Source organism: Malus domestica, chromosome 07, assembly GCF_042453785.1.
Source record: "Malus domestica chromosome 07, GDT2T_hap1".
Taxonomy (NCBI): Eukaryota; Viridiplantae; Streptophyta; class Magnoliopsida; order Rosales; family Rosaceae; genus Malus; species Malus domestica.
Genome location: NC_091667.1, coordinates 29,329,181 through 29,353,813, shown reverse-complemented (window position 1 = coordinate 29,353,813; position 24,633 = coordinate 29,329,181). Strand labels below are relative to the sequence as shown.

Genomic DNA, 24,633 nt, shown 5'->3' with positions numbered 1-24,633 from the left:
CATTCTACGTCAACCTAATACGAACTGGAACTGGAAAAGACCTATCTCATTACTCATATAGCAACTGCCTGCCTCGTGTTACATGGTAAGAATACAAGAATATCAATCTATACGGGCGTGCTAAATTGGCCGCTGCTGTCACAAAAACGCATACATTTTCGGAGAGTTAAATATTATACATCCGAGGAACAAAGAAGTACCGTAGCAACTTTAACAGGACGGAAAGTGTGGAAATTCTCGTTGTTCCAGGATTTGACTGGGGAATATGTAAGCGTGTTCTGAAATCACCAAAACCAGATGTTTCGACTGTCAACAGCCTTCACAGATGTGGGTACCAGTGGCATTCGTCCAAACTCGGCAACAAATCTATCGACACAGTTGGTTCTTTTTTCAGTATGACCTCCTAAGGTACTGATACCAGTTGAACCAATCTCGAATATTTTACCTGAATGAAAAGCACAGTAATGTGTAGCGAGACGTAAGTAATCAAAGGAGAAAATACTACAACAGAAATGAAAAATGAATGTTTAATAGTTGTTAGGTATTGCGAATGCACTTCTTGGTATATGCATCAACGAAAGTGACGATTAGAATATGCAGAAACATCCAGTCCAAGTTTTCAAAAGATGATAAAACACATTTTCCTAGGTGTAGCCTAAACGAACACAATTTCATTGCATCTACATGCCACCGATATAACTTGCTTTTTTTAAGATGTCAACAAAAGAAAGTCAATTCTTTTCCAAAATGTAGCGAAAACAGGAAGCGTAGGTCTACTCCTAAAAGTCACATGAAAACTGATGGCATTTCCATTATTATTCTTATTTATGCTGGTGAAAGAAGTAGTCCGGACACTGCAGATTCCAGGGAGCAGATAGTTGCCCAGCTAAGACATGCCTACTCTTCTCCTTAAAGTTCCATGTAAGATTCCTCCGCTGCATTTTTAGAATTTGATCTTATTTATGATGCAGAACTTATTATGGTTTGTCTTTCAACTCTTATAACACATCTATCTGTAATATTATCTCATTTCAAACTAATTCGGATTATAAGGACTGTGAGTTAAGCAAAATAGCTACCTGTTGCAAATCATATGATATAAGGCCGAACAAAGAAATGCAAGAAAGAAAATTTTAAACGAAGCATGCCGTTGCAGAGGATATATGATTACCTTTCACCCATATAGGGGGAGCATTAGTTACATTTGCTACAAGAAAGGACATTGCAATGTCTTCACAATTCCTGGTGAAATCCAACCCAATATTAAGTGAAAAATATTTACAATTAAACAAAAACCACGCACTCGCGTGTGCACACAGCTCAAAAGATATATAAATACGGGTAAGAAGCAAATAACAAAGCAAAAGGGCAAACCTGTTCTTGGTAATAAATTCTTTGATTGAAGCTGGCATTTCGTTTGTGTATAAACTCAGGTACTTTTTGTGGAAAAAGGCTGCCTTAGACAGTACCATACTGTATGTACCCGTCCACCAAACTGACCACCATCCACCATATATGTAGTGATTCTTATCACCTTTCTGCACAGTGAGCATAAAAACTGGTAATACAGCTGACAAGTGTGCCATACAGAGTTTTCTAAATTGTTAATAAGAAATGGGGTTTCTTCAGTAAATGTTGGCTCGCCTAAAGTATAGAACAAGTGAACAATACATAGTTTCGAGCTCAAATAGATCAAAACCAACTTTCTACCTCAAACAGAAATTAATATGAGTTTTCCAACCAAGAAACTTAAAATATAGGGAAGACAGCAAGAACGTTGGATAATATTATCTCTAAATGACGAGAAAATGTAGTAGATTGAGGCATACCGGATCAACCCAGTGCATCCGAGGCACAAATCCAACCATTGTATCCGATGCACTTTGCCAAACATCAAAAGCAAATTCTACTGAAGAACAAGGGAATATAACATCATCGTCAATTGAAAAAACAGCATCTGTTCTCAAAACCTTAATTTCTTTAAATCTGTTATTCAAACTGTCCTCCTTGTTGATATCATATTTCAATTCAACTTGTCGCCCATCTCTCGTGTTCAGATGTACAATGTGATCCAGAAATTTTGTCAGAGAATCGGACGGAGGACTTGGCTCACTCCACACAATATGTATTGAATCAAGCCGAGGGCATCGAGAATAGTGAGAAATAGACTGCTTCAGAAGATCATATCTCTTCCATGTGTTCATTACAATAGAATATCCTTTCCTGCATACAAATTGCAAATTTCAGCATGAATACTTAATAAACGGTATCTCTCTACTACGAAACAATCAACAATAAGACATCGGAAAAATTCTAGGAACGTGCTCTTTAGAAAACGAGAACAACACAAAGTCAGCTTAATCTTCCCAGTCTTTCCCAAATCAAAAAATGGGGTTGAAGCAGAAAAGTGACCATATCTTTAATAGCTAACGCTCCATTTCCATCGGAATCAAAAGGCGGCCCCAAGCCAACAAGCTCCCGCTCGAACCTATGACCTCTCGGTCACAAGGAGCAACCTTTCCGTTGCAACAAGGCTCGCCCTCAATCCTTGGAATCAAAATTCTTAAAATAAATTAAGAAAAAATATACCTGACCCCATGGATTATATCTAATATGGAAATTATTCTCAACACTCCAATTAAGATCACTAATCCAAAAGTATAGAGAAGTTTGGGATTGTATTCAAATCTTTCTTAATATAGAATTTAAAAGAAAGTAGAACATCAATATACAAACACCGAGCTCAATCATTTACTAAAAATAGAGTGATTAACAGTGATGTGCAAGTGGAAGCTTGACTAATCAAATAATTAGCGACTAATACGGATATGCGGAGTTTTTGGAAGAAAAAAAATCTAAGCAATTGCACGAACCGTGAATCCGAGGACCGTTCCAGAACCGCAGTGTGACTCGTCCATCCCATAAAATCCGAAGCTCGACTGGCGAGCACGATGAGCGTGAATCCGATGCAACAGCACAGCAGAAGCTTGACCTTCACCGATCCAACGGTCGAGATCAGCAGCTGCCGCAGCCTCTGTACCGTCCTACGGTTCCACACGCTCCCTCTCATCACCGCCGTGGCCTTCGCCAGCTCTGCCGTCGCAACAAACCTCTCGCGCCAAGCCCCGCGAAGATTCGCCCTAGTCCGAACGAGTTACGAGTCAGCAACTCAGTCTTCGCGAGCTCTTCCACAACTTCGCTTTTGTCCCTCGCCGGGAGAGAGAGAGAGAGAGAGAGAGAGATTGATACCGCGTGGCGCGGGTGTGTAACTAGTAATACGACGAGGAGCGATGGACGGTTGAGATCAGATTAGACACGGGGCAGCTGGAGCCGTTGATCTTATCGTCGACGGCTGTGCTCACATTTTGTTCTCAGATCGGGAGCCGGCTGATGGGACTTGACTTGTCGTTTGGGATTTCCTGTGACCGGGGGCATACGTTTTCTATTTTTATCAACCTGGCAGGGGTGTGTTTAGGGTGTGACACGGTGGACGGAAAGATTGGTGTGAGCGAACGTGTACGACATCGAAGACGTTGACGTAAGGGAATTTTGGGTGATATTTTATTGTGGGTGATGATTTGATGGAAAAATAGGACGCCGTGTTTTAAGAGATAAAGGATCGTTTTTTATTTTTTTCCCGGGCGTAATGGACTCTTCGGATTGGCAGTTTTTCAACGCCGTTTCTATTCTTTGTATGTGTTTTTGCCGATTGTATTGAGCGGATCTATCTGTGGGTAACGGTATCAGTTTTTCTTTTTTGGTGGATGGGGTAATTGTATGGGTTAATTATCCAGGTCGAAGGGTAAAAATATTAGGGTAAATATTAGTTTACTATCCTCGAGTTTTGTGATTTTCAACATTTAGTATATGAAGTTTTTTTCATCACAAAGTCATACCTAAAGTGTTAATTTTGAGACAGTCTCATACATCCGTTAGTCTGGCTGTTAAGTCTCCCGTTAACTGATGATGTGGCGCCCATGTGGACAATGACTGGACGTCACGTGTCAATAAAAGTCCCACGTGGATATTAAAAATTAAAAAAATTAAAAATTAAACATGATAAAAATTAAAGAATTACAAAAATAAAAATAAAAAATGTCTTCTTCCTCAAACCCCCGACCCTTCTCCCTCCATTTTCTCCTCTGCACAACCATCATTCCCCCTCCCTATTCGACTCCACCTACTCAACCCTCATCCCCCCGTGAGCTCGAGGGAGCAGTGATCGGCTGTGCGCGATGATACTCTCAGATCTCGGGGCGGAGATCTCGAAGCTATGAGGCGACGATACTCCCAGATCTCAAGGCGGAGATTTTGATTCCGTTGTGGGTGAAGATTCTGAACCCTTCCCCATCGCCCAGACCCTTTCTTCCTCCTTCGTCCTTGCTAACTCGGTCTCTCTCCTCCGTCCCTCTCCCCACTTGCACTCGTCATTCTCCCAACCCAACCCATCCCTCCCCAACCCCTCCATACCCAACCCGACCCATTCCTCACCTAATCTTTCCATACCAACCCAACCCGATTCGGTCTCCCTATGTTCGAAATTGAGAAGGCCCTAACCTCGCTGAAGAATATCACGTAAGTTAAAAAAACTAAGAACAAGCAAATCAGAACCACAAATTTCACTATGTCATTGTTAATTATCCAAATTAATTAACATTCCAAATTAGAACATCCCCTAATTCATTCGAAACAACTAAATCAATTCACAACCCCACAAACCCAATTCACCCAATTGAAAAACCAATCCAAACATCACAACTTGAAGGTCAATGAAATTTGACCTAGGTTTTACCTCAGTTTTTGTAACAATTTGCATAGATTTTTGCTTGGAATCAGCTGCCTGCTTGCTTGAAAAGCTCTCAATCTTCTTCTTGGTAACAGATTATCCAATATTTCCCTTTGAAGAACCATCCTACAAGTTGTTGCCACTCTTCACCTTCACCGAAGTAGCCACAGAATCCCACCACCAATCTCTGTAAATTAATTTAATTTAATCCCTTTCTGTGTGATCTTCCTCGGTGAGGTCTGATTCGTTGGGGTCGACGGTGTCGCGGTGGTTGAGGTTGAAATTGATGGTGGTGGCAGGGGTATGGAAATGGGTAGGGGACATGGGGAAGATGAAGGGGTTATGCGCATTTTATTTATTTATTTAACTAATTATTTTATTAATTTAACATTTTTAATTCCCATGTGGACCCCTTAATGACACTTGGTGCCCAATCATTGTCCACATAGGCTCCACATCATTAGTTAACATGAGACCTAACATCCAGATTAATAGATGTATGAGACTGTCCTAAAATTAACACTTTAGGTATGACTTTGGGACAAACAAAAACTTCATGTACTAAATGTTGAAAACCACGAAACTTGAGAGTAGTAAACTGATATTTACCCAAAATATTATAACCATGTCATATTGTTAGTTGAAATTATTTTACGCTACGTAGTTTAAATGTTACAAGTATATTTTTTTTTTCAAAGGGAGACAACTAGTGGCTTATTCACCTTTTCTGGGGGTCGGGAAGATCCACAAAGGCATTTCAGCCTTCTCTTGGCCACAAGTCTGGCTTCTACAGAAGCAGTGGGTTTCAAACTCGAGACCTCTAGTTTTTAGTTTTAAGGAAGTCTCGTAATCCGTCATTTACCACTAGACCACCAGCTCGTGGTTGTTTGAATGTTAGGAGTATTGAATGACTTGTATAATTTGAGTAAAATTACATAGTAACCATCAGGTTTGAGGTCTATTACAACCTCATACAACATCTTTAAAACATTTCAGTTTCATACCTCACGTACTATTTTATTTCAACATAATACATCCATTAGATTCTTCATCCATTGATCCGTTAAATGATGACATGGTTGCCACATTTATACTGATGTGGCTGCCACGTGGCAAAAAAAATTTATACATTAAAAATATTATAATATTAACCCTATTAAAAAAATTAAAAAACAAAAACCCAAACCTATAAATCCTTCCCCGCAACCCCACATCCCACCCCCACCCCTTTACTCATCTCTTCCTGTCGGTCCATCCATCCCCTCCACCCAAGCACCCCTCAGCTCGGGTCCCACCTCGACCTCTATCTCTCCTCTGTAAAATGTGGAATTTAAGATGCGAGTGTGGTTTTGAGGTCTAGTGCCTCGCCTCCCTCCCTCCTCCCTCATCCTGGACCCTTCCAACCTCGACCTCTCCTGCCTCGCCTCCCCCAACCTCCTGCCATGTTTCTCGAGTCCGACGACTCCTTGGGGAGCCAACCACCCAACCCCTTCTCCTCAACCCCCAAACCCACCCCACCATCCCCAAACATTTATAAGCCCTCAAAAATCAAGTCTCGTATTAAATTTTTTGGATTTGGGATCGAGAAGGAAGATGGAGCTAACGGTGGTAGATCTGAGCGCGTACTTGGAATCGGAGAAGGCCGGTGTGAAGGAGTTGTGTGGCGAGGTTAGTCTGAGAGAAACGGGAGCTCAGTTGGTAAAGGATCCCATATGTACGACAGATGACAACAATCGCTTCCTTGATATGATGGAGAGGTACTTCGACAGTATGCCGGAGTTTAAGTGACTCCAGGAGAGGCCCAATTGCATTACCAGGTGGGGTTCTCAACTGTTTGTTTCCCAAGAAAATGTTGCCCACAAATGAAAAAAATTGAAATTTTGAATTTTGAAACCTAATTTGGTGGTTGCTGATTGGGGGCTCATCTGGGTACCCCTTTGATTTGTCTTTTATCCATTTTTTTTTATCACTTGTATTTAATAGAAACTGTGTAAAATCGGGTGATTTGTGGTGTGAATTGAAATTGCCAAATTCGGTTGTTGTTGCTTAAAACTTGGAAAGTGAGATGTGGAAGAGAGTGGAGGAAAGGGATGTGGGTCGCGGCCCCGAGGGGGATGGGATTCTGGGTTTGTGAATTTTTTTATTAATAGGGTTAATATTATAATATTTTTAATGTATAAAAAATTAATTTTTTTGCCACATAGCAGCACAAATGGGCTGCTATGTCAGCATTTAACGGATTAATGGATGAAAAATCTAACGGATATATTATGTTGAAATAAAATAATACATGAGGTATGAAAGTAAAATATTTTTAAAATATTGTATGAGGTTATAATAGATCTTAAACCTGAGAATTACTATGTAATTTACCCTTGTTTTTATTATGATCTCGTGAATTCATATCATCTAATGATATGCAATGTTTTAAAAGCTAGTTGGGCCTACCGGTTCGTTTTGCAATACTCTAACTATTCGTTTGTTGGACAAGCAATGAAATTGGAAGTCCAAATGATTCATTCAACGACCCAAATGGAAGCAATGAAGCACTGACCAAATTAGAAAGGCCTCAACAAATGAAAGAGTCAAATTCCATATACTGATAGTCTCATCGGTGGTGCCTCTTGGTTTCTTTAATCTCTCTCAGCGATTGGTCCAAACAACTAATTGGGCCTACGGGCTCGTTTTGCTCAAAACGCTCTCTCATTGAGAATTACGCTTATTTGTACAAAATTCATTCTTATATCAGTTTCTTGATCCTCAAATGGCACTATTATGTTTATTTGTGACAATTAATGAAAGTGTGGTGTTGTACAGTGTACTTACACTTATTTTTATCTATCACACACTCTTATTAATTTTTGGCTGTCAGATCGAATAAATCGAAAAAGATCAATAGATAAAAAATAGAAAGAGCGTGTGGAAGGTAAAAGAGTTGTGTTAATAGTACTATCCTTAATGAAATACCCTTAGCACCTCTCTAATATAGATGTGACTCACATGTGTTTAGGGGTGGGTTTGGCTTCAATCGGTTCGGTTTGGTATTTTTGGGCTTGGTTTCGGTTCAGTTTTTTTATAAAACCTTTTTTTTTTTAATTTGAAAATTGGTCTATGCTCTACAACTTTGCTTGTAGTTTTTCCATTTCAAAGAAAGTAAAGGAAGAAAGCAGAGGGTCGGATGGGGAGAAAAAAATGGAAGAAAGAAGAGGGTTGGGTGGGGAAAATAAAAAGGACTTGGATTATGTGTTAATGGTTGGCCTAAAACAAAAGCTAAAACTTGGGTCTAAACTTAAATTGAGCTCAAATATTAAATAAATAAATAAACTTAATTATATTTAATTCGGTTCGGTTCGGTTTGATTTAGTTTTTGAATCACCGAACCAATAACTTTTGGTTCGGTTTTTTTTTTCTGTTCGGGTTTTTTGAGTTTCGATTCAGTATTCAGTTTGATTTTTTTTCGGTTTTCGGTTTTTCCAACCCACCCCTACATGTGTTGGTAGGCTTTTCCTTTATTAAAAATATGACATAAATATAGTATGAAAAATATAATTGCTCAAAAAATGAAAACCATATGTAAAGGTGGTTTATGAAACATATAGATTTTTTGTGGTAAGATTTAGTCCACGCACCACTTTTACTCATGACTCAACTTTTTGAAGACATTCTATCCAACATCTTACTGTATAATCGCTATGTCCATGGACGGATCAAAGAAATATTGGATTATTTCATTGTTTATCAATTATGGCAACCGACAACAGATTTCATGAAGCGTAAATGTACTAATCACACGTTTCACAAGTTCGAAACAAAATTCATTAACGAGGTCAATTTGGTCAATGAAATTCCGTCCGTGACCTTTTGTGAGGATGTGGATCCTTTTCCAATTGTATTCACGATCCTATTAATCTATTCATTATAGTTGCTTATCGAATATCGTAAGGTTAGTTTTGTTAAGAATCCGTTTATGTTCAATTTTAGTAAAAATATTTAAAATAATTTCTAATTGCATAATGATCGATGAACTAATAAGATGAACTGATCCTTAAGATCCTCAAAAAAAAATCCGGATAAGAACCTATTCCTTTTTGCGAGGCCTGTGGAATTTGCATGGTCGACAACGATAGGCAGGCGCTAGTGGCCACAGTGGAGTCACTGGCCAATTAATTTCAACTCAAATAACATGATTTCCATGCGCATTACAGAGAAAGGGAGAAGAAGAATGATGGAAAGGGCGGTGAAAGTCGGCCCTTACTTTAATCGCATAATTGCTTCCCAAATATTAGAACATATTTTTCTTTCTTTTTCTTCTTCTTGAATTGAATTGGTGATTTCGTCATCAGAAGATAAAAAAAGAAACAAAATTTACAAAGTGCAGTGCACATCAACCGCCCAACAGCATCTTCTTCGGATTCGAGGATTCTAATGATCTGTAAATCGTGTTCGTTTATTGTTTCATACGATATACAATGAACAAATATGATTTACGAATCCTCGAGATTCTCACAAAGAGGATCCCAATTCATCAACCGCATCCAGACCCATGGATCGATACAGGACATCGCAAAGTACAAAGTGCAGAATACATACATATATATATATATGAAAAAAGAGCACCAAATACATTCTCCTCCAGACCTGATAAACCCTAATCTTTAGATATGGTTAACACAAAAAATGCCAAAGCTGGCCTGTAAAGTGGAAAACTTGAAACTGCCATCCATGTTAGAACCTGCGAGAGATTTTGTACTGGTTTGGTATTGAGGTGCTTTTATAAAAAGTGGATATCAAAAAAAGTTGACCGCAAAAAGGTGTTTGGTAAACACTTAAAAACAGTTTATTTTTTACAGTTTTTGGTGAAAAAAAAGCTGAAAATGTGAAGTAGCAAAAATGAGCTTATTCTCACAGCACATCAAAAACAGTTTTTTTTTTCAAAACACAGCAATATCAAACCAGCCTTTTATGCCATCGAAAAAGATAGTATCGACGGTATACACTTGTGAATGTATGAATTAGCAGTGAACTAGATATTAGATTGCTTAAACGTTTCTAGTTAGCGTTATATAAGAAATTTGAGGGTAACTTGAGACTGAATTAGATTGCATGCTATGATTATAATGTCTGCCACGAAGGAAATTCATTAATCTGTTGCTTGCAACCAAAGTTTTTAAGATTTGTTTTTTACATCTTTAAGAGTCGCATAGTGGGCTTATATTGTTTAAATTATATCGAACTCTGTTAATTTAATAAATTATCCTTGACCTTTGTTAATTACTTTTTAAATTAGGACTGATATGTGCTAATTACCTAATCACTTGTTCCCATCTTTTGTGTGATGATTTGAATATGACAGAACATCTCACTTTTTGGTTGCGGCATTTTTTTAAATATTTCTGTCACGGCATTAATCCATCTTCCAAAGAGTTTGTGCCTATCTAAAAGGCGGTGCAACGTAGACGAACGACTATTTACATAACAGTTCGCGGTCATTTTTTTTAATTTTTTTTAAACAGAAGCGATTGTGCTTCATTAACTATAACAATCAAATACAAGAGGTGTTAGATGGACACAATTTTTCTAGAGTTGGAGATAGTTTACGCAAGATACAAATAATTATAAATTCATATACGGCTACCACAACCAACCACCACAAACAGGAGCTTTAGAAAAAATTATCACAAAGACGGCAGACGACAGTCCAAATACCGGTACGCTGACATAAAGCCATTGATAACAAGATCATATAAATCGCATAAGCGACATAAACAGATTACCGGAGCAATATAAAATTTAACGCTGAGCAACACGAATCTCCGGTGATTGCTTTGGTGGTGGAATTTAGTTGGGGATATTTTTTTGTTACAGGTTGAAAGTTTTGTATTCCGATACTTCTGTTAAATTTAACGCGGAGCTGATTTTCTAGGGCGGCTATTCTTATGATTTCCGGTGAAGTGGTTGCGGCATTTTGATGAACAGGGGTTAGGGTTATGCTTTTCGTTTTCTATTTGTCTTCTTGTTAACTGGGCTTATTGGCTATTCTCTGCTTTTATTGGGTTGTTTGTTGTAACTTGAATGGAGATTTTCCTATCTAATGAGTTTCTATATTTTCTCGACAAAAAAAATTGTGTATATATATCTTTTAATTAATAAAACACTCATTGTCAACTAAAATATTATGAAATTATTAGTTTAATTCTTTAATTAAAACAAAACATTAATAAGAAATATGGGGCATAAATGTAATTTTACACAACCAATTTTTTTTTTCTTTCAAATGCTCACTTACATGTAATCCTAACATATCTCTAATTAAAAAATAAAAAATAAAAATCTAACACACTTTGTGTGTGCCCATATGCTAGTATATTATATAATAGTGTGCTATCGATTTACAATTGTATTTTTTTTTTAAGTATTAAGTCATACATAATAAGTCGTTGTCGGATTCTTTTTACTCTAATATCGTTTGTAATAAGAAATTTAATTCATTTGTTTTATTTATTTATTTATTTTTGAATTGCAGCAAAATAAAATTATAGACTAGTTGGTCAAGCTTACCGAAAAGATCATGTGCTGCCAAACCAGCAAGAACCAAAGTAATGGCCCTAATCCAAGGGGCGGCTGCAGCTACATAATTATTAGAATCAATATATGTGTGCGCGCTCTCCTATATATATATATATATATATATATATATATAAGCGATTTGTCACCATGTGTTCAAAGATTGAGCCGTTCTATTATCCATACGGTTTTTATTAAGAATATTTGTCTCTTGTCTCATTGTTGTCCTACATTAGTTTTCAAGCAACCCAGTAGCGAGGTTAAGTATGGCATTTAGTAATTTACATCAGATGTAAATTACGATAAATTTTTCAGTACGTTACGTTACGTGTTATTCTACAATTTGAAGAATTTTTTTAAGTATATCTCGAATTGTTTAATAACATCGTACTCCGAACACACTGAAAAATATCTCATAAATTAGATCAATTAATCAGTGTAGTACTATTGTCACTTTCTGCACAAAGTCGAATCTCCTCTCGTAAAATAGAGTAGTTTAGAGCATTGCATCGTCAATGATAGAAAACTTGGCATGGCACCTTGTGAAGCCAAAGCCTTGAGCAAAGTATGTCTTTCAAAAATAAAAAGAATTCGCATACCAATCCACTTGTGAAGCTGACTAGCGACTTCCGTGGTGCAGATGTGGTCCAAACAACACTTTGATCCTATTGTAGTTTCTTCGATTCGAAATTATGTTTCTCTATCATCACTTACATACAATCATATACATATCTACGCTTATCTGGCTCGCTCCAAATTGTAAATGTTTTCGAGTTTGAAACGTAATAATGGCGGGCCACGCCGTCCAAGCTCCACCGATGTGCTGCCTCAAAATTTCACGTACCTTACAAATTCTGGGCCACGACAAAATAGAGGGAACATTTATCCCATAAAGAATAGGACATGATTAAATGTAACAACGACATGCAACATTATTTTTCATTATCTAGAAATGTCATGCGAATGGACTTAGATTGTCTGTCCTCCCCATCCTATACCCTTCCTATCCTCTCATATTTAAGTGGTCACGGTTAAGCCACGTCAACATTTTATATTCTCATTGCTTTTTGTTTTATTATTTCTATAAAAAAATCAATATAAAATGTTGACATGATTTAACCGTCTCCACATAAATAGGTGGGGATGAGAAGGGGATAGGATGGGGGAGGGTAGACAATCAAGTCCCCATGCGAATTGCGATTAGGACATAATTAAACTAATGGGGCTCCATTACAAGGACGAAGCTAGATATTTGTAAGAATGGGACATCCTCAAACAACAAGGTACAATTAAAAAAACTCAAGAATTTACTGCACAAAACACTTATATATTAATCCATAAAGTTTTTCATACAACATCTTACAATATTCCTCAATGTGTTTTCATGTGCTTGAAAGCGGTGCATGACAACATCATTACCAAATATCATCAAATATATCTCTCTATAAAAATAATCATGTTATCAGTCATCCATTGATCTCCCATTCAATTTCTCAATCGATTCTTCAGAAATTTTATGGCAAAAAATGCTCTTTCAACAGTGACAGTAGCAACTGAAAAAGTTAGTGCTAATGTCACAAATATATAAATTAGCGAATACATCTTATCTTTTTTCTATTTGACCATTTTTTTATAATTTAATTAGAACGAACGTTGGAATTTAAATGCAAAAGTACACATACAAGATTGAGTGGGGGCGGATGGCCCCCTTAAGCCCTATACAGCTCCGTCCTTGATTACAAATGCATTGACAAGTATTTTTTTATATTTTTCGCGCATATTTAATTCCATGATTCCATTACAGCCTTGTTAATATGCTGTTTAAGCAGAAGAAGGAGCTGGCAGCGTGCAGAGCAGTTCGAGAGTCTGCGAGTGTTTGCAGTATTTGGCTGGGTTCATATTTTTATATGAACATAACACAATTAAATCGATCGAGAGAATCAAACACATCAGAAGATAAATGATTGAAGGTTTCTTTACCAATTGCCACCTTGCAACTTGCACAAAAATGGATTTAACTAAAAACACGAGCCAAACATGATCATCTGCACTCCACCGGACTTATCATTGATCACGGTCAGCATCATAGTTTGCGAGAGATTGGTGTGCTTTTTTCTTTTTTGGTTTGAATGTTACAGTAATGACGGTGTATTCGCTAATATTACAACTTGAAATATTAACTTAACTATATAATATTGTAGATGTCGAATTTTGCTAGAGATTGTGACGAATTACAGGTCTATATACTACACAACATGTCTTAAATTTGATTTTTAGTGTTGGAAATCATAAGATGGTGGTCAGGGAAGCTTGAAACGCCTCTATGTGTTTTCTCAGCTCACATATGGATGGACTACCGTGACAAAATCACAAACTTGTCTCATTTTTAAAAGGAAAAAAAACAATTAAAAGTCACTTTGCTCGTGCACGGATAATTAACGTGAAGGATATATACAAAATTAGTTGAATCCATTTAATTTTAGGCGTTTGATTCGGCTTTAACATTAAAAATGTGCTTTTTAGACCGAATTGAATTATATTATAAGTAACTTCATTGGATGTGTGTTACCTCTATCTATATGTAAATCGAAACGACACAATCATAGTTTGAATATTACCTCCTTTTAAGTTAGTTCAAACTTCAAACTAAAGCAAACCACAACTTACAACTTTGCTATAGCTTAGTTTTTAGGAATGTGCTATCCACACATCCCATTTTACTTCTCATACACTCCTTAATAATTTATGTCCATTAATTTTCTTCATTACTTCAGATCCAACGATCGAAAATTAAAAAAATATATGAAAAATAAAATGAAATGTGTGAATAGTACATTACAATCTTTATCACCAGACCAAAATCGATTGAAACATAACCGTACCCACGTTTTAGTAACAGTTAGATACCAAAATTTTGTCAAAGAAACCAAAATTCAAAGAATAGACCCGTTGGTCTGTCTCGTGTTATCAATTGAAATACGCACAGTGTCAAGCACTGTTACACTGTTGATGATGTGATTGGTCGGTGCAGTTTTATCTCATGCAATACGCGAACACAATCGTGCCACGTGGAAAATAACCTATATTTCCCCTTATTTTCATTACCGCATTTACGTACGTCACTTTCCGTGAAAGCTAATGAAGTGCTAGAATATCATTGGTCGGCCACATGATAATAAAAATAAAATTAGAAAACATAAAATAAAATCAAAATTAATAGAGCCGTTGGGTCCCGCCACCACCCTCCCTCACTTCACCAGCTTCCAACGGGCGCTCGCCTGTGCTATATATACTCCCACTCTGTAAACCCACTCAACACCCACACCAACTCACACTCTCAGATCACAAAGATCCAACGGTCATCAGTCACCGAGAGTTCGATCTCTGCCGATCTTGTAATTAAAGCGAAAATGGAAGGCAAGGAAGAGGATGTTAAGCTGGGAGCGAACAAGTTCTCGGAGAGGCAGCCGATCGGGACGTCGGCTCAGACCCAGGATGAAGGGAAAGACTACAAAGAGCCACCGCCGGCTCCACTGTTCGAGCCCGGTGAGCTGACGTCATGGTCGTTCTACAGGGCCGGGATCGCCGAGTTCATCGCCACTTTCCTGTTTCTCTACATCACAATCTTGACGGTGATGGGCGTCGTCAAGTCCAAGTCGAAGTGCACGACGGTCGGGATTCAGGGCATCGCTTGGGCTTTTGGCGGGACCATCTTCGCCCTCGTCTACAGCACCGCCGGCATCTCCGGTAATTAATTTCCCCCCAAAAAACGCAGCCGTGTCATTAATCCGTTCTTAATTATAAGTAATTCTTGATTAACGGTGGTGGTTATTGTTTATACCTCAGGTGGTCACATAAACCCGGCGGTGACTTTCGGGCTGTTTTTGGCCAGGAAGCTGTCGCTGACCAGGGCGTTGTTCTACATAGTTATGCAGACCCTCGGAGCTATCGCCGGTGCCGCCGTCGTGAAGGGCTTCGAGAAGAGCTCCACTTTCGAGATGCTGGGCGGTGGTGCCAACTCTGTTGCCCATGGTTACACCAAGGGTCAAGGACTTGGTGCTGAGATCATCGGCACCTTTGTCCTCGTCTACACCGTTTTCTCCGCCACCGACGCTAAGCGTAGCGCCAGAGACTCCCACGTTCCGGTACGCATGTCTAGTCTTGGATCATTTGCCTAGCTGAGCTTGAACGTCCTGATTTTATTATTTTGTTGGCGTTTAATTTGGTTTGGTGATTAACTGGCTGTGAATTTTTAATGGGTTTTGATCAGATTTTGGCTCCGTTGCCAATTGGGTTCGCCGTGTTCTTGGTGCACTTGGCCACCATCCCCGTCACCGGAACTGGCATCAACCCAGCCAGGAGTCTCGGCGCTGCCATCATCTACAACAAGCGGCATGCCTGGGATGACCACGTAAGCCCTCCTGATCCCAAAACTGCTTTTATAAAATGGAAGTGCTTTCCCCACAAAAGCGCTTGGAATTATCCAATTTCAAAAACGGATTAATGGATTCTGAATTTTTGTTTCTAACTTTTGAGTATAAAATTATAATGTTGGCAGTGGATATTCTGGGTTGGACCGTTCATTGGGGCAGCACTTGCAGCTTTGTACCACGTGGTTGTGATCAGGGCCATCCCTTTCAAGTCCAAGTGATTACTGTTAATTACGTCTTAAATCGGTTTTATGATCGTCTTTCAAGCCAATCTTCGATCAAGTTTGTGTTATTTCTCATCTGTAATGCTTGTTGTTTTAAGCGTATTTTGTACGTAATTAAGGGATTAAGCTGTTAAATTTATTGTGATATGAGCAAGCAAAAGGCATGTGTGTTGATGGATATGTCTCAAGAATCAAGGGGCCCTCTGTTCCTTCTTTTTTAGGGAGAGGCCCCACCAATCCCGTCCGTCTGATGTGAGTGCTCATTTCCTTTGTATCCTGTGGCTGTGAATTTGTGTATTTTTCAATTCAGAAATAACACCAACCTTTATTTCACCCCAAAACAATTAGCAAGAAAACAAAAAAATTTGATTGTTTTTTATTCACTTGGGAATTGAATAAGAGAGAGAGAGAGAGAGAGAGGGTGAGGAGTTGTTGAAGTTAGGTAGCCACCGAGCCAACGGTGATGTGGTGGTGGCTTCTTGTAAATTGAGTTTGATGAGAAATTTTTAGTTGAGACCAGAGACACAAGTGGTACATTATGGGTTTTAATAGGAATGACGAGAAATTTTATTTTTTAAGTTATTAAATTTTTAGCACACATATCCTACCATTTGTTTAGTGTCATGGGATGATACACACTGAAAAATCTCTCGAGCTTGATTACATGTTTAATAATTCACTGGACTGGCATATACAAAACCACGTTTCATTTGCATTTACATTGCCACTTAATATTACGATTAATATTTCTTTTCATTTGTAAGTATATATAGTCTTAAGTTTGATTTTCGTTAAAAACGAAATTGAATCATATTATTATGGTTAGCCCAATATGAGGATTAGCCTACGCTACTCCCATAGCGTAGATGATGAGTATCAGAATCTCGAGTTCAATTATCACTTTGGTCTTTAAGATTGATATAACTCCTCATTTTGGTCTTTAAAATTTGAAATCAATAGAAGTGGTAAGAGTTTGTCAATCATCAATCGTTTTGATCATGGGGTGTGATATCCACACCCCATTTTACTTCTCACTCACTTTTTTAATTTTCAACCGTCGGATCGGATAAATTGAAGAAGATCAATATATATAAATTATCAAGGGGTGTGCGAGAAGTAAAATGGGGTGTGTGGACACACCCCTTGATCATTTCTTGCAAATTTTTGTTAATTAAGGTTTAAAATGATAAAAATACCTAAGTTAATAATTTGACAAAATTCATGGTATTTTTGTTATTTTGGTTATTATTTAATGGAGATTGTTTACGAAATGATCAAAATGATTGTTGGTAAACAAACTTAAAGATCATTTCTATCAGTTTCAAATATTAGAGATCAAAATAAGAAGTTATGCTAATTTTAGAGACAATTTTAGCTAAAAAACCTATTTACTATACATTTACTAATTGACCAAAGAGTAGTGTTCTCAATCTTCTCTCTTTTGTCTTAAAGTCCCGACCTTTTAATAATCTGATCCATAAATTTTGTCGTTTTAAGTAAACATGCCATAATTATTCGGAGGAACTTCAAAATATTGGAAGCTGAATTAAATTCATACGAGTGACTGAGTATTCATAATTTGATGAAATGATGTCATGGCCCTCCTTATACGGACTTATCAACAAAACATCACAGCCTGCTCCATCAAATATACCATTGGCATCAAGCATGCGCGACATATGACTTCAAATTTCACAATCGCTCAGGCAATAATTTGCTCAATTGAGCTGGACCATGGTCGCGTGGTACATGCTGGGAGATGGGTCCTGGGATCATCCAATTGATGAAAGGTGAAAGCCAACATTTGTTGATTAGACGCATCGAGCAGGTTATAAAAAGAAAAAGTACTTGGATTGTCTGTCCCCTCATCTCATGCTCTTCTCACACCTTTCTATATTTTGTGATCACGATTAAGCCATATCAACATTTTATATTGATTTTTTTATAAAAATATTAAGACAAAAAGTAAAGAAAATATAAAATGTTGACGTGGCTTAATCATGACCATATAAATAAGAAGACATGGAGAGGATATGGGATGTGAATGACAGACAATCCAAGTCCAAAGAAAAATTGCTATGTATAAAGAGCTATTCGTTCTCATATTATTTCATTATAGTATTATACCCATATTATATATAATGAGTATGAGTAAGGTCTAAAATATCGATGATATCGGAAATATCGGTAGTCCAAAAACACGGAAATTTCGATGGAAATATCGGGATATTATCGATATTGATAAAAATTGAATAAAAACCACGGAAATTGTAAGAAAAACTTGGAAATTTTTATTGAAACTTTGTAGGATGTTTATTTAGTCAATTATCTATTAGTTTATCACTGAAAATTGGAAGGAAATGTATTGCATGATGGATTTAACTGATTTAAGTTGATTATATAGCGAGTTGCAAAACATTGTGAGTGTAGACAATATGTAATAATTAATGAAAGAAGTTTAAACAAACCATAATCATTTATGTATAATGAATTAGTACAATATTTTACACTTTATACATTGCATGGTAAGATACATGAGTGACTTAGTACCACATAGAGTTTCTATCAAGATCTAAAATATTGATGATATCGGAAATATCAGTGTCCAAAAACACGGAAATTTTGATGGAAATATTGGGATAATATTGATATTTTAGACCTTGAATATGAGTCATTGAGACATCACTTCTAGTTTTCTTGGTAGCAAATAGTGTCTCTTTTGGTGACATAGTTTTGGCTATGTTTAGTTTTTAGTACTCAATCACGTATGTTTTGCTGATCTCTCATTTCAATCTTTCCAGAATAATGCATTCTCTAAATTTTTTGTTTTCTCTAACATTTTCTCTATCGTTGATTTGTTGGACTTCGGTATGATTTGCCCATTTCTTTTTGGCCAACTTTGTCTGATGACGACTCCTAAGCCCTATTACGCGATTCTTTTCCACTATTATATGCAGTTGGATAATTGGAGATTGACTATTTCCCAGATCTTCCCCTTGTTTTACAAGTTCTTTGTGGCTAGATGTGGAGGATTCCATGACAACGCGACTTCGATTTGTGATGATTGTTATTAGACCTGTAAACGGGTCGGGTTTATTGGGTTTGGGTTGGGTTCAACCCGACCCGTTAAGTTAACGGGTCACCCGACCCCGACCAGTTAAGCTAACGGGTCACCCGAACCTGACCTGTTTCACCCGTTAACAATTATTATTATTATTATTTTTTGCATAAAGTTTATTTTTTGTTATTAAGACTTTACTAAAATTACTAAAATATCCTCAAATATCGGGTGCTAACGGGTCATAACGGGTCTAACGGGTTGACCCAAAGTGACCCGTTATTTAACGGGTTCACCCGTTAGCGACCCGACCCGTTAAGCATCCACCCAAATACAAATATTAACGGGTTGGGTCGGGTCGGGTTAATGGATTGGGTCCAAAATGCCAGGCCTAATTGTTATGATTTAGGGTTATGGATTCATTTTGGGTTTTGGTTGTTTTGGGCTATGTGAGCTCGGTTGTGAGCTATGCTAGATTTTGCTGTTAATTGACTTTTTTTAGTTGTTAGTTTAGTCTTTTGGAGTTGTTGTTTTTATAGTTATGTAGAAATTCGTGGTTTGTATACATATTTGACACACGGTTAAAGTTATTTTAGTGAATATCGTTATTTCTTACAAAAATTGGAAGTGATAAGTTTTTTTTTTTTTTTTTTTTGAACAAACGATATCTTCTTTAAGGAGGTGGGGGGAGAGGCTAAGCCTCATCATGAGTTAAAATGTAGAAGTTAGCTCCACTTCTTCCCTTTAACATACCTTAAATGATGTTAGCAATCAAAACTAATCCAATAATATGAGATTTGGTAGGGAAATTATTTAAAGATAACTAAAAAAAAAAAAAAAAAAAAAAAAAGAAAGGATTTGTGCCAGATTTACTTGAGCTAGAACCTATTTGGGCCAAGCTAGGCCCATTAGATCACTTTGATCCATTACATTTATTGTGACCATTGGGCTTTTTATTGTGGCACAAAGTAAAACTAAAAGTAAATTCCAATATTCTCCTCTCTCTCTCTCTCTCTCTCCCCCCCAAAACCCTAGTGGTCGTGCCATCCACCGTGCTCTTTGTCGCTTGCACTCTCTTTAGCCCTAAAGCGAAAACCAGATCCATCGGCGGTGAGAGAGAATGGCGGCGATCGAGCACACTGTGCTGCAGTTCTCCACGTCTCCGTCGTTGAGCTTGTCGGCGAAGGTTCATCCTCTCGTCATATTCAACATCTGCGATTGCTACGTTAGGCGTCCCGACCAGTCCGAGCGCGTCATCGGCACGCTCCTCGGCTCCGTCCTGCCTGATGGCACTGTCGACATCAGAAACTCCTACGCTGTTCCTCATGTGAGCGCCGAGCAGGTCCGTCTTCAGTGATTTGGGTTTTTCCCCCTTTTTGGTTGATGAGAAAATTGTGGTTAAATGGGGAAAATTGCGATAGAATTTTAGTGATATTTTTTCCGGTGTCAAATTTGCAGGTAGCTCTAGATATTGAGTACCATCACAATATGTTGATATCCCACCAGAAGGTGAATCCGAAGGAAGTCATTGTTGGATGGTAAATGTCGCTATCTTTTCTTTTGTTTTTAGATTTCTTAGTTTTATCGTGCAACTTTTTCATGCAGTGTTTATTGGCGAATTCGAATTATTTCGTGTTTAATAATGATATTCATTCTGGTGGAATGTTGCTTCGTCTCTGTAATTTAAGTTTAATTCGGTGCGGAACCTGTAACTAGTGCCTGAGCTTGGTAGCCAAATATATAAAGCCTTCTAGGTTGTCCAATGGGGTTCTACTTTAACTAGTGCGTAAGCTTGATAGCCAAATACGAATTCATAAAAGGAATGGGGAACATTCTCGTATGTCATTGGGCACGTTAGAACGCGAACTCAGTGCTCCCCATTGATAGTTTCGCGAATTTCCAAGTTCATGCCAGTGTATTTTAAACATATAACTAATAGAGATTTGTAAGCTTTCAAGTTGATTGGAATGCTTATTGTTGTGCCTTCATAATTGCTTGTAGGTATTCAACTGGTCTTGGAGTTACTGGTGGTAGCGCATTGTTCCATGAATTCTATTCTAGAGAAGCTCCCAACCCAGTTCATTTGACTGTTGATACTGGATTCGTTAATGGAGAGGGTACCATAAAAGCTTATGTTTCGGTGAATTTGTCTCTTGGAGATCATCAACTTGCAGCTCAGTTTCAAGAAATTCCTCTTGATCGTCGCATGGTTGAAGCTGAGCGAGTTGGATGTAAGTTTAACACTCTCAGCTTTTAGTGTTTGTGGTATCATATTTGGGCCATATTGGTTCTCATACTCGCAACATATTCATGGGATCTTCCCTCTATAGTTTTCTGACTTGACGGAACAGAAGTAACTCGTGCGCTAAGTTTTGGAAGGAACTAGTCATTCTGAGTAGTAGAATAAGTGAATTACAAATTTTAACAAATATTGGGGGTTCTACTCGTCCGTAAGGAATAGTTTGTTTATGGTCTCAGTGGTCCAATGGCCTATAGCCAAAAATATTCGCTTTATGATGTTACCATTTCCATGAAATGGAATTTGCTCTCTGTTAGTCGAGCATTGCATTTTTGGAGCAGTTATTCTCTATTAGCACACAAGTGTATATACCATTTTTCACGCACGCACTCACTGGGTCATATTTCCCTTCTGTTGGATGGTATATCTGGATATGGCCACTGAGGTGCATTGAGATGCTTACAACACCTCATGCTCAAGAATCTATACTTGATGTAACAAATCAAATACACGACCTTTTTATTGTGATGTATGTGCGTTGTGTATATAATAATGCGCACGAGTATCATTTGTTATAGCTCACAATGCTGATGGAATTTGGGGTTTTGTCTAAAAAGGATGCTACTGAGCTGCTTTTTTCATTTAAGTTTGTTTCATAGTGCCACTTATATGCTTTTATTCAGTATATTGGTCGAACTCATTGCTTCCTACTAATTTTTGGATATGATTGTTTGAGGATTGTTTGAGATTAATGCATGGTGCATATCTGATTCGAAATCATATACTTTTCCATGATGGCAGATGATATTTTAAAGACCCCAATGGTTGACAAACTCCCAACTGATCTGGAAGGAATGGAAGCCTCAATGGAGCGACTTCTAGCTTTAATTGATGATGTTTACAAATATGTTGACAATGTTGTGGTGAGTAAGGAGGCTTAAACTTTTTAAGTTTCTTTCCTTTTTTGTCCCCTAAGTATAATGATGGATCATGTTTTCAGGAAGGCCGTGCTGAACAAGATAACACAATAGGGAGATTTCTTTTTGATACAATTGCATCTCTTCCTAAACTGTCTCCCTCAGCTTTTGATAAGCTTATCAATGACAGCCTACAGGTACTATATATTTTGGTTCATATTGTTGTAGGATACAGTTTAGGATATTTATTTACTTTATTTATCTATTATCACCGGCGTTCACAGCTTCTTGTTGTCGGTTATAAGATAATCATGCAAAATGGTTCTTCAACATGTTCTCAATGGTCCGGTTACTAATTTTACTACTAGGTTATCAGTTTTGCGAGCGTTTCATCGACCATAAACTTGTACTTTTGTTTTGTTGCTTGCAGGACAACTTGCTCTTACTGTATTTGTCAAGCATAACAAGGACACAGCTCACCCTAGCCGAAAAATTGAACACGGCTGCTCAGGTTCTGTAATGCCTTCGCTTACAGAATCATGAAATTCTACCTTTGAAAGTAATGTGTTAAGGATATATGACCTCCTGTGAGAACGGGGTCTTTGTTTGCAGAGAAGGGTGTAATATTTTTTTCCATTGAAAATATAGGTAGGATTGTTCAATCTTTTTGCTACCGCCTTAACTGATGGCGAGAAACACGATCATTTTTGGAGCTAATTGTATGGTTCGTACCCTGTTTCTGTACCGTTTTGGGAAGCTTCGACGTTGTAGTTTATTTTATCATACCCAAAATAGGATGTTCCCTAATTCCTAATAAGCAATCCTACTTTCTTGACTGGCTCATATCTAATATTCAACACTTTGTAAATTTCTTCTCCTTCGCTGGTAAATCTGGGAGACTAGAAATAATTTTGGCATTCCTAATTTTCTTCGAGAGGCCAAGTTTCTTGACGATGCCATTTGCTGACTTGGGGCATAGTTTGGCTGCAGATTGTATTTGGGTCCGTGATAGTTTCCCAATGAGGAAGGAGCCTGTAGGTCAACTTGGTTCAAGAACGGACCTAGGCTCCAGCCTTTGAGAGATTTTTCAGTTTGATCGAAATACGAAACAATACGTCACATGTCATTATAATTGGAGTGTAGGTTTTTTTTTTTCAAGTGTCCTTTTAATTGTATAGTGACACTTTGTGTACCACCTAAAGCGATATTCAAAATGTAGCCGTTAGTGTATATTTTGTTTTAAATTCCCAGCTAGCACGTTCCTGAAGTCCCACCCTTCCCCCATCCCTTCCCCCATCCCATTGCCTTGATTTACACATATTCACCCAATCCCCAATTCCCTAATTTTCAAAACCCTAAAATTCTAATCTAAATTCCCCAATTCACACAAAGTTTTGTTGGTATTCTAATCTAATCTCAATTAAATTATATTAGATATTGATGGAGGTTTATAATCAATTATTTGATATGATTATTGATATGTTTTATGTTTGTATACTCATGTGATTATTGGAATTTAGATGGAATTTTTGTGTTTTTTTGTAATCAATTGCGTAATGTAGAAATAAGAAACATGGGAAGATTTTTCACCAAAGCCAATAGCACCCTCTATTTGAATAATCTTGAAAGAGAGGCCCGAGAATAGAACTCCAACGTTATAATTAAACTTTTCAATGTTATTTTTGTCTATTATTTTTTTGACCTTTATTGGGATCCTCCAAGTTTAAAATTCTAGATCTGCTACTGCTCACAGCTAACCCGGAACCAGCAAGAACATAATTCCAATGTCGGCGAAGTAGGACATGAATTCAGAATTAAGGAAGGAGGCAGGGCAAAGCATCGCGCCGAACCCAAGTATTTGGTTTTGCACACCTTCAACTGAATGAGCGACAATCCGATCTCGTGACAGGCAGCGTACACAAGAGCTCAGTCGAACTTCTCAATTAAAAACATGCAAAATGGCGGCAAAAGAGAGTCTTGAGGGTTGCATCTGTATTATGGGTTAGGGAATTGAGGTTCATTTAGAGCTATTAGAAATCTGGTGCACAATAGCAAGAAGTAGGCTGAAACTAGACAATAACCAAAAGTGGAAAAATCAAGTTCCGAATTGAAATGTTGCTCAAGCCCACAACCTTTGTGCAGAGATGGAGCAGGCCACCGTCTTTGAAGAGATAAGGCCTCTATCATCGTGTGAGAGATGGATTAAAAAACAACCAGTAGGAGCGAAAAAAAGGGAAAGGAGAAGGGGTGAGAAATGGAAGAGAAATTAGAGAATAACCAAAAGTGAGGAAATCAAGTTACCAAATGAAATGTTGCTCAAGCTGACAACCATCGACAATAGGGGATTGAGGTGCACTACCATTTGAGCAGAGATGGGGCAGGCCACCATCTTTGGAGAGATGGGGCACTCTACCA

The 24,633-nt window shown here is 37.8% G+C and overlaps 3 protein-coding genes across 4 annotated transcripts; 2 read left to right on the top strand and 1 right to left on the bottom strand.

The window, feature by feature from the left end:
• Positions 1-31: 31 nt before the first annotated feature.
• Positions 32-3,421, bottom strand: LOC103455108 (glycosylinositol phosphorylceramide mannosyl transferase 1). The gene is made up of 5 exons (XM_008394704.4): positions 2,874-3,421; positions 1,830-2,223; positions 1,375-1,538; positions 1,172-1,242; positions 32-445 (listed from the first exon to the last, which is right to left on the bottom strand). The coding sequence occupies exons 1-5, from the start codon at positions 3,068-3,070 to the stop codon at positions 285-287; spliced, it is 987 nt and encodes a 328-aa protein (XP_008392926.1). The 5' UTR covers positions 3,071-3,421; the 3' UTR covers positions 32-284.
• Positions 3,422-14,621: 11,200 nt separating this feature from the next.
• On the top strand, positions 14,622-16,271 carry LOC103455107 (probable aquaporin PIP1-4). Of its 2 annotated transcripts, XM_070824269.1 has the most exons (5): positions 14,622-15,097; positions 15,197-15,495; positions 15,621-15,761; positions 15,909-16,010; positions 16,073-16,178. In XM_070824269.1, exons 1-4 carry the CDS (start codon positions 14,761-14,763, stop codon positions 15,999-16,001), a joined length of 870 nt encoding a protein of 289 aa, XP_070680370.1. In that variant the 5' UTR covers positions 14,622-14,760; the 3' UTR covers positions 16,002-16,010; positions 16,073-16,178.
• A 3,749-nt stretch (positions 16,272-20,020) lies between these two features.
• On the top strand, positions 20,021-23,061 carry LOC103455106 (eukaryotic translation initiation factor 3 subunit F-like). Its single transcript, XM_008394702.4, has 6 exons — positions 20,021-20,404; positions 20,521-20,600; positions 21,064-21,293; positions 22,103-22,224; positions 22,302-22,415; positions 22,649-23,061. The coding sequence occupies exons 1-6, from the start codon at positions 20,183-20,185 to the stop codon at positions 22,736-22,738; spliced, it is 858 nt and encodes a 285-aa protein (XP_008392924.1). The 5' UTR covers positions 20,021-20,182; the 3' UTR covers positions 22,739-23,061.
• Positions 23,062-24,633: the final 1,572 nt, after the last annotated feature.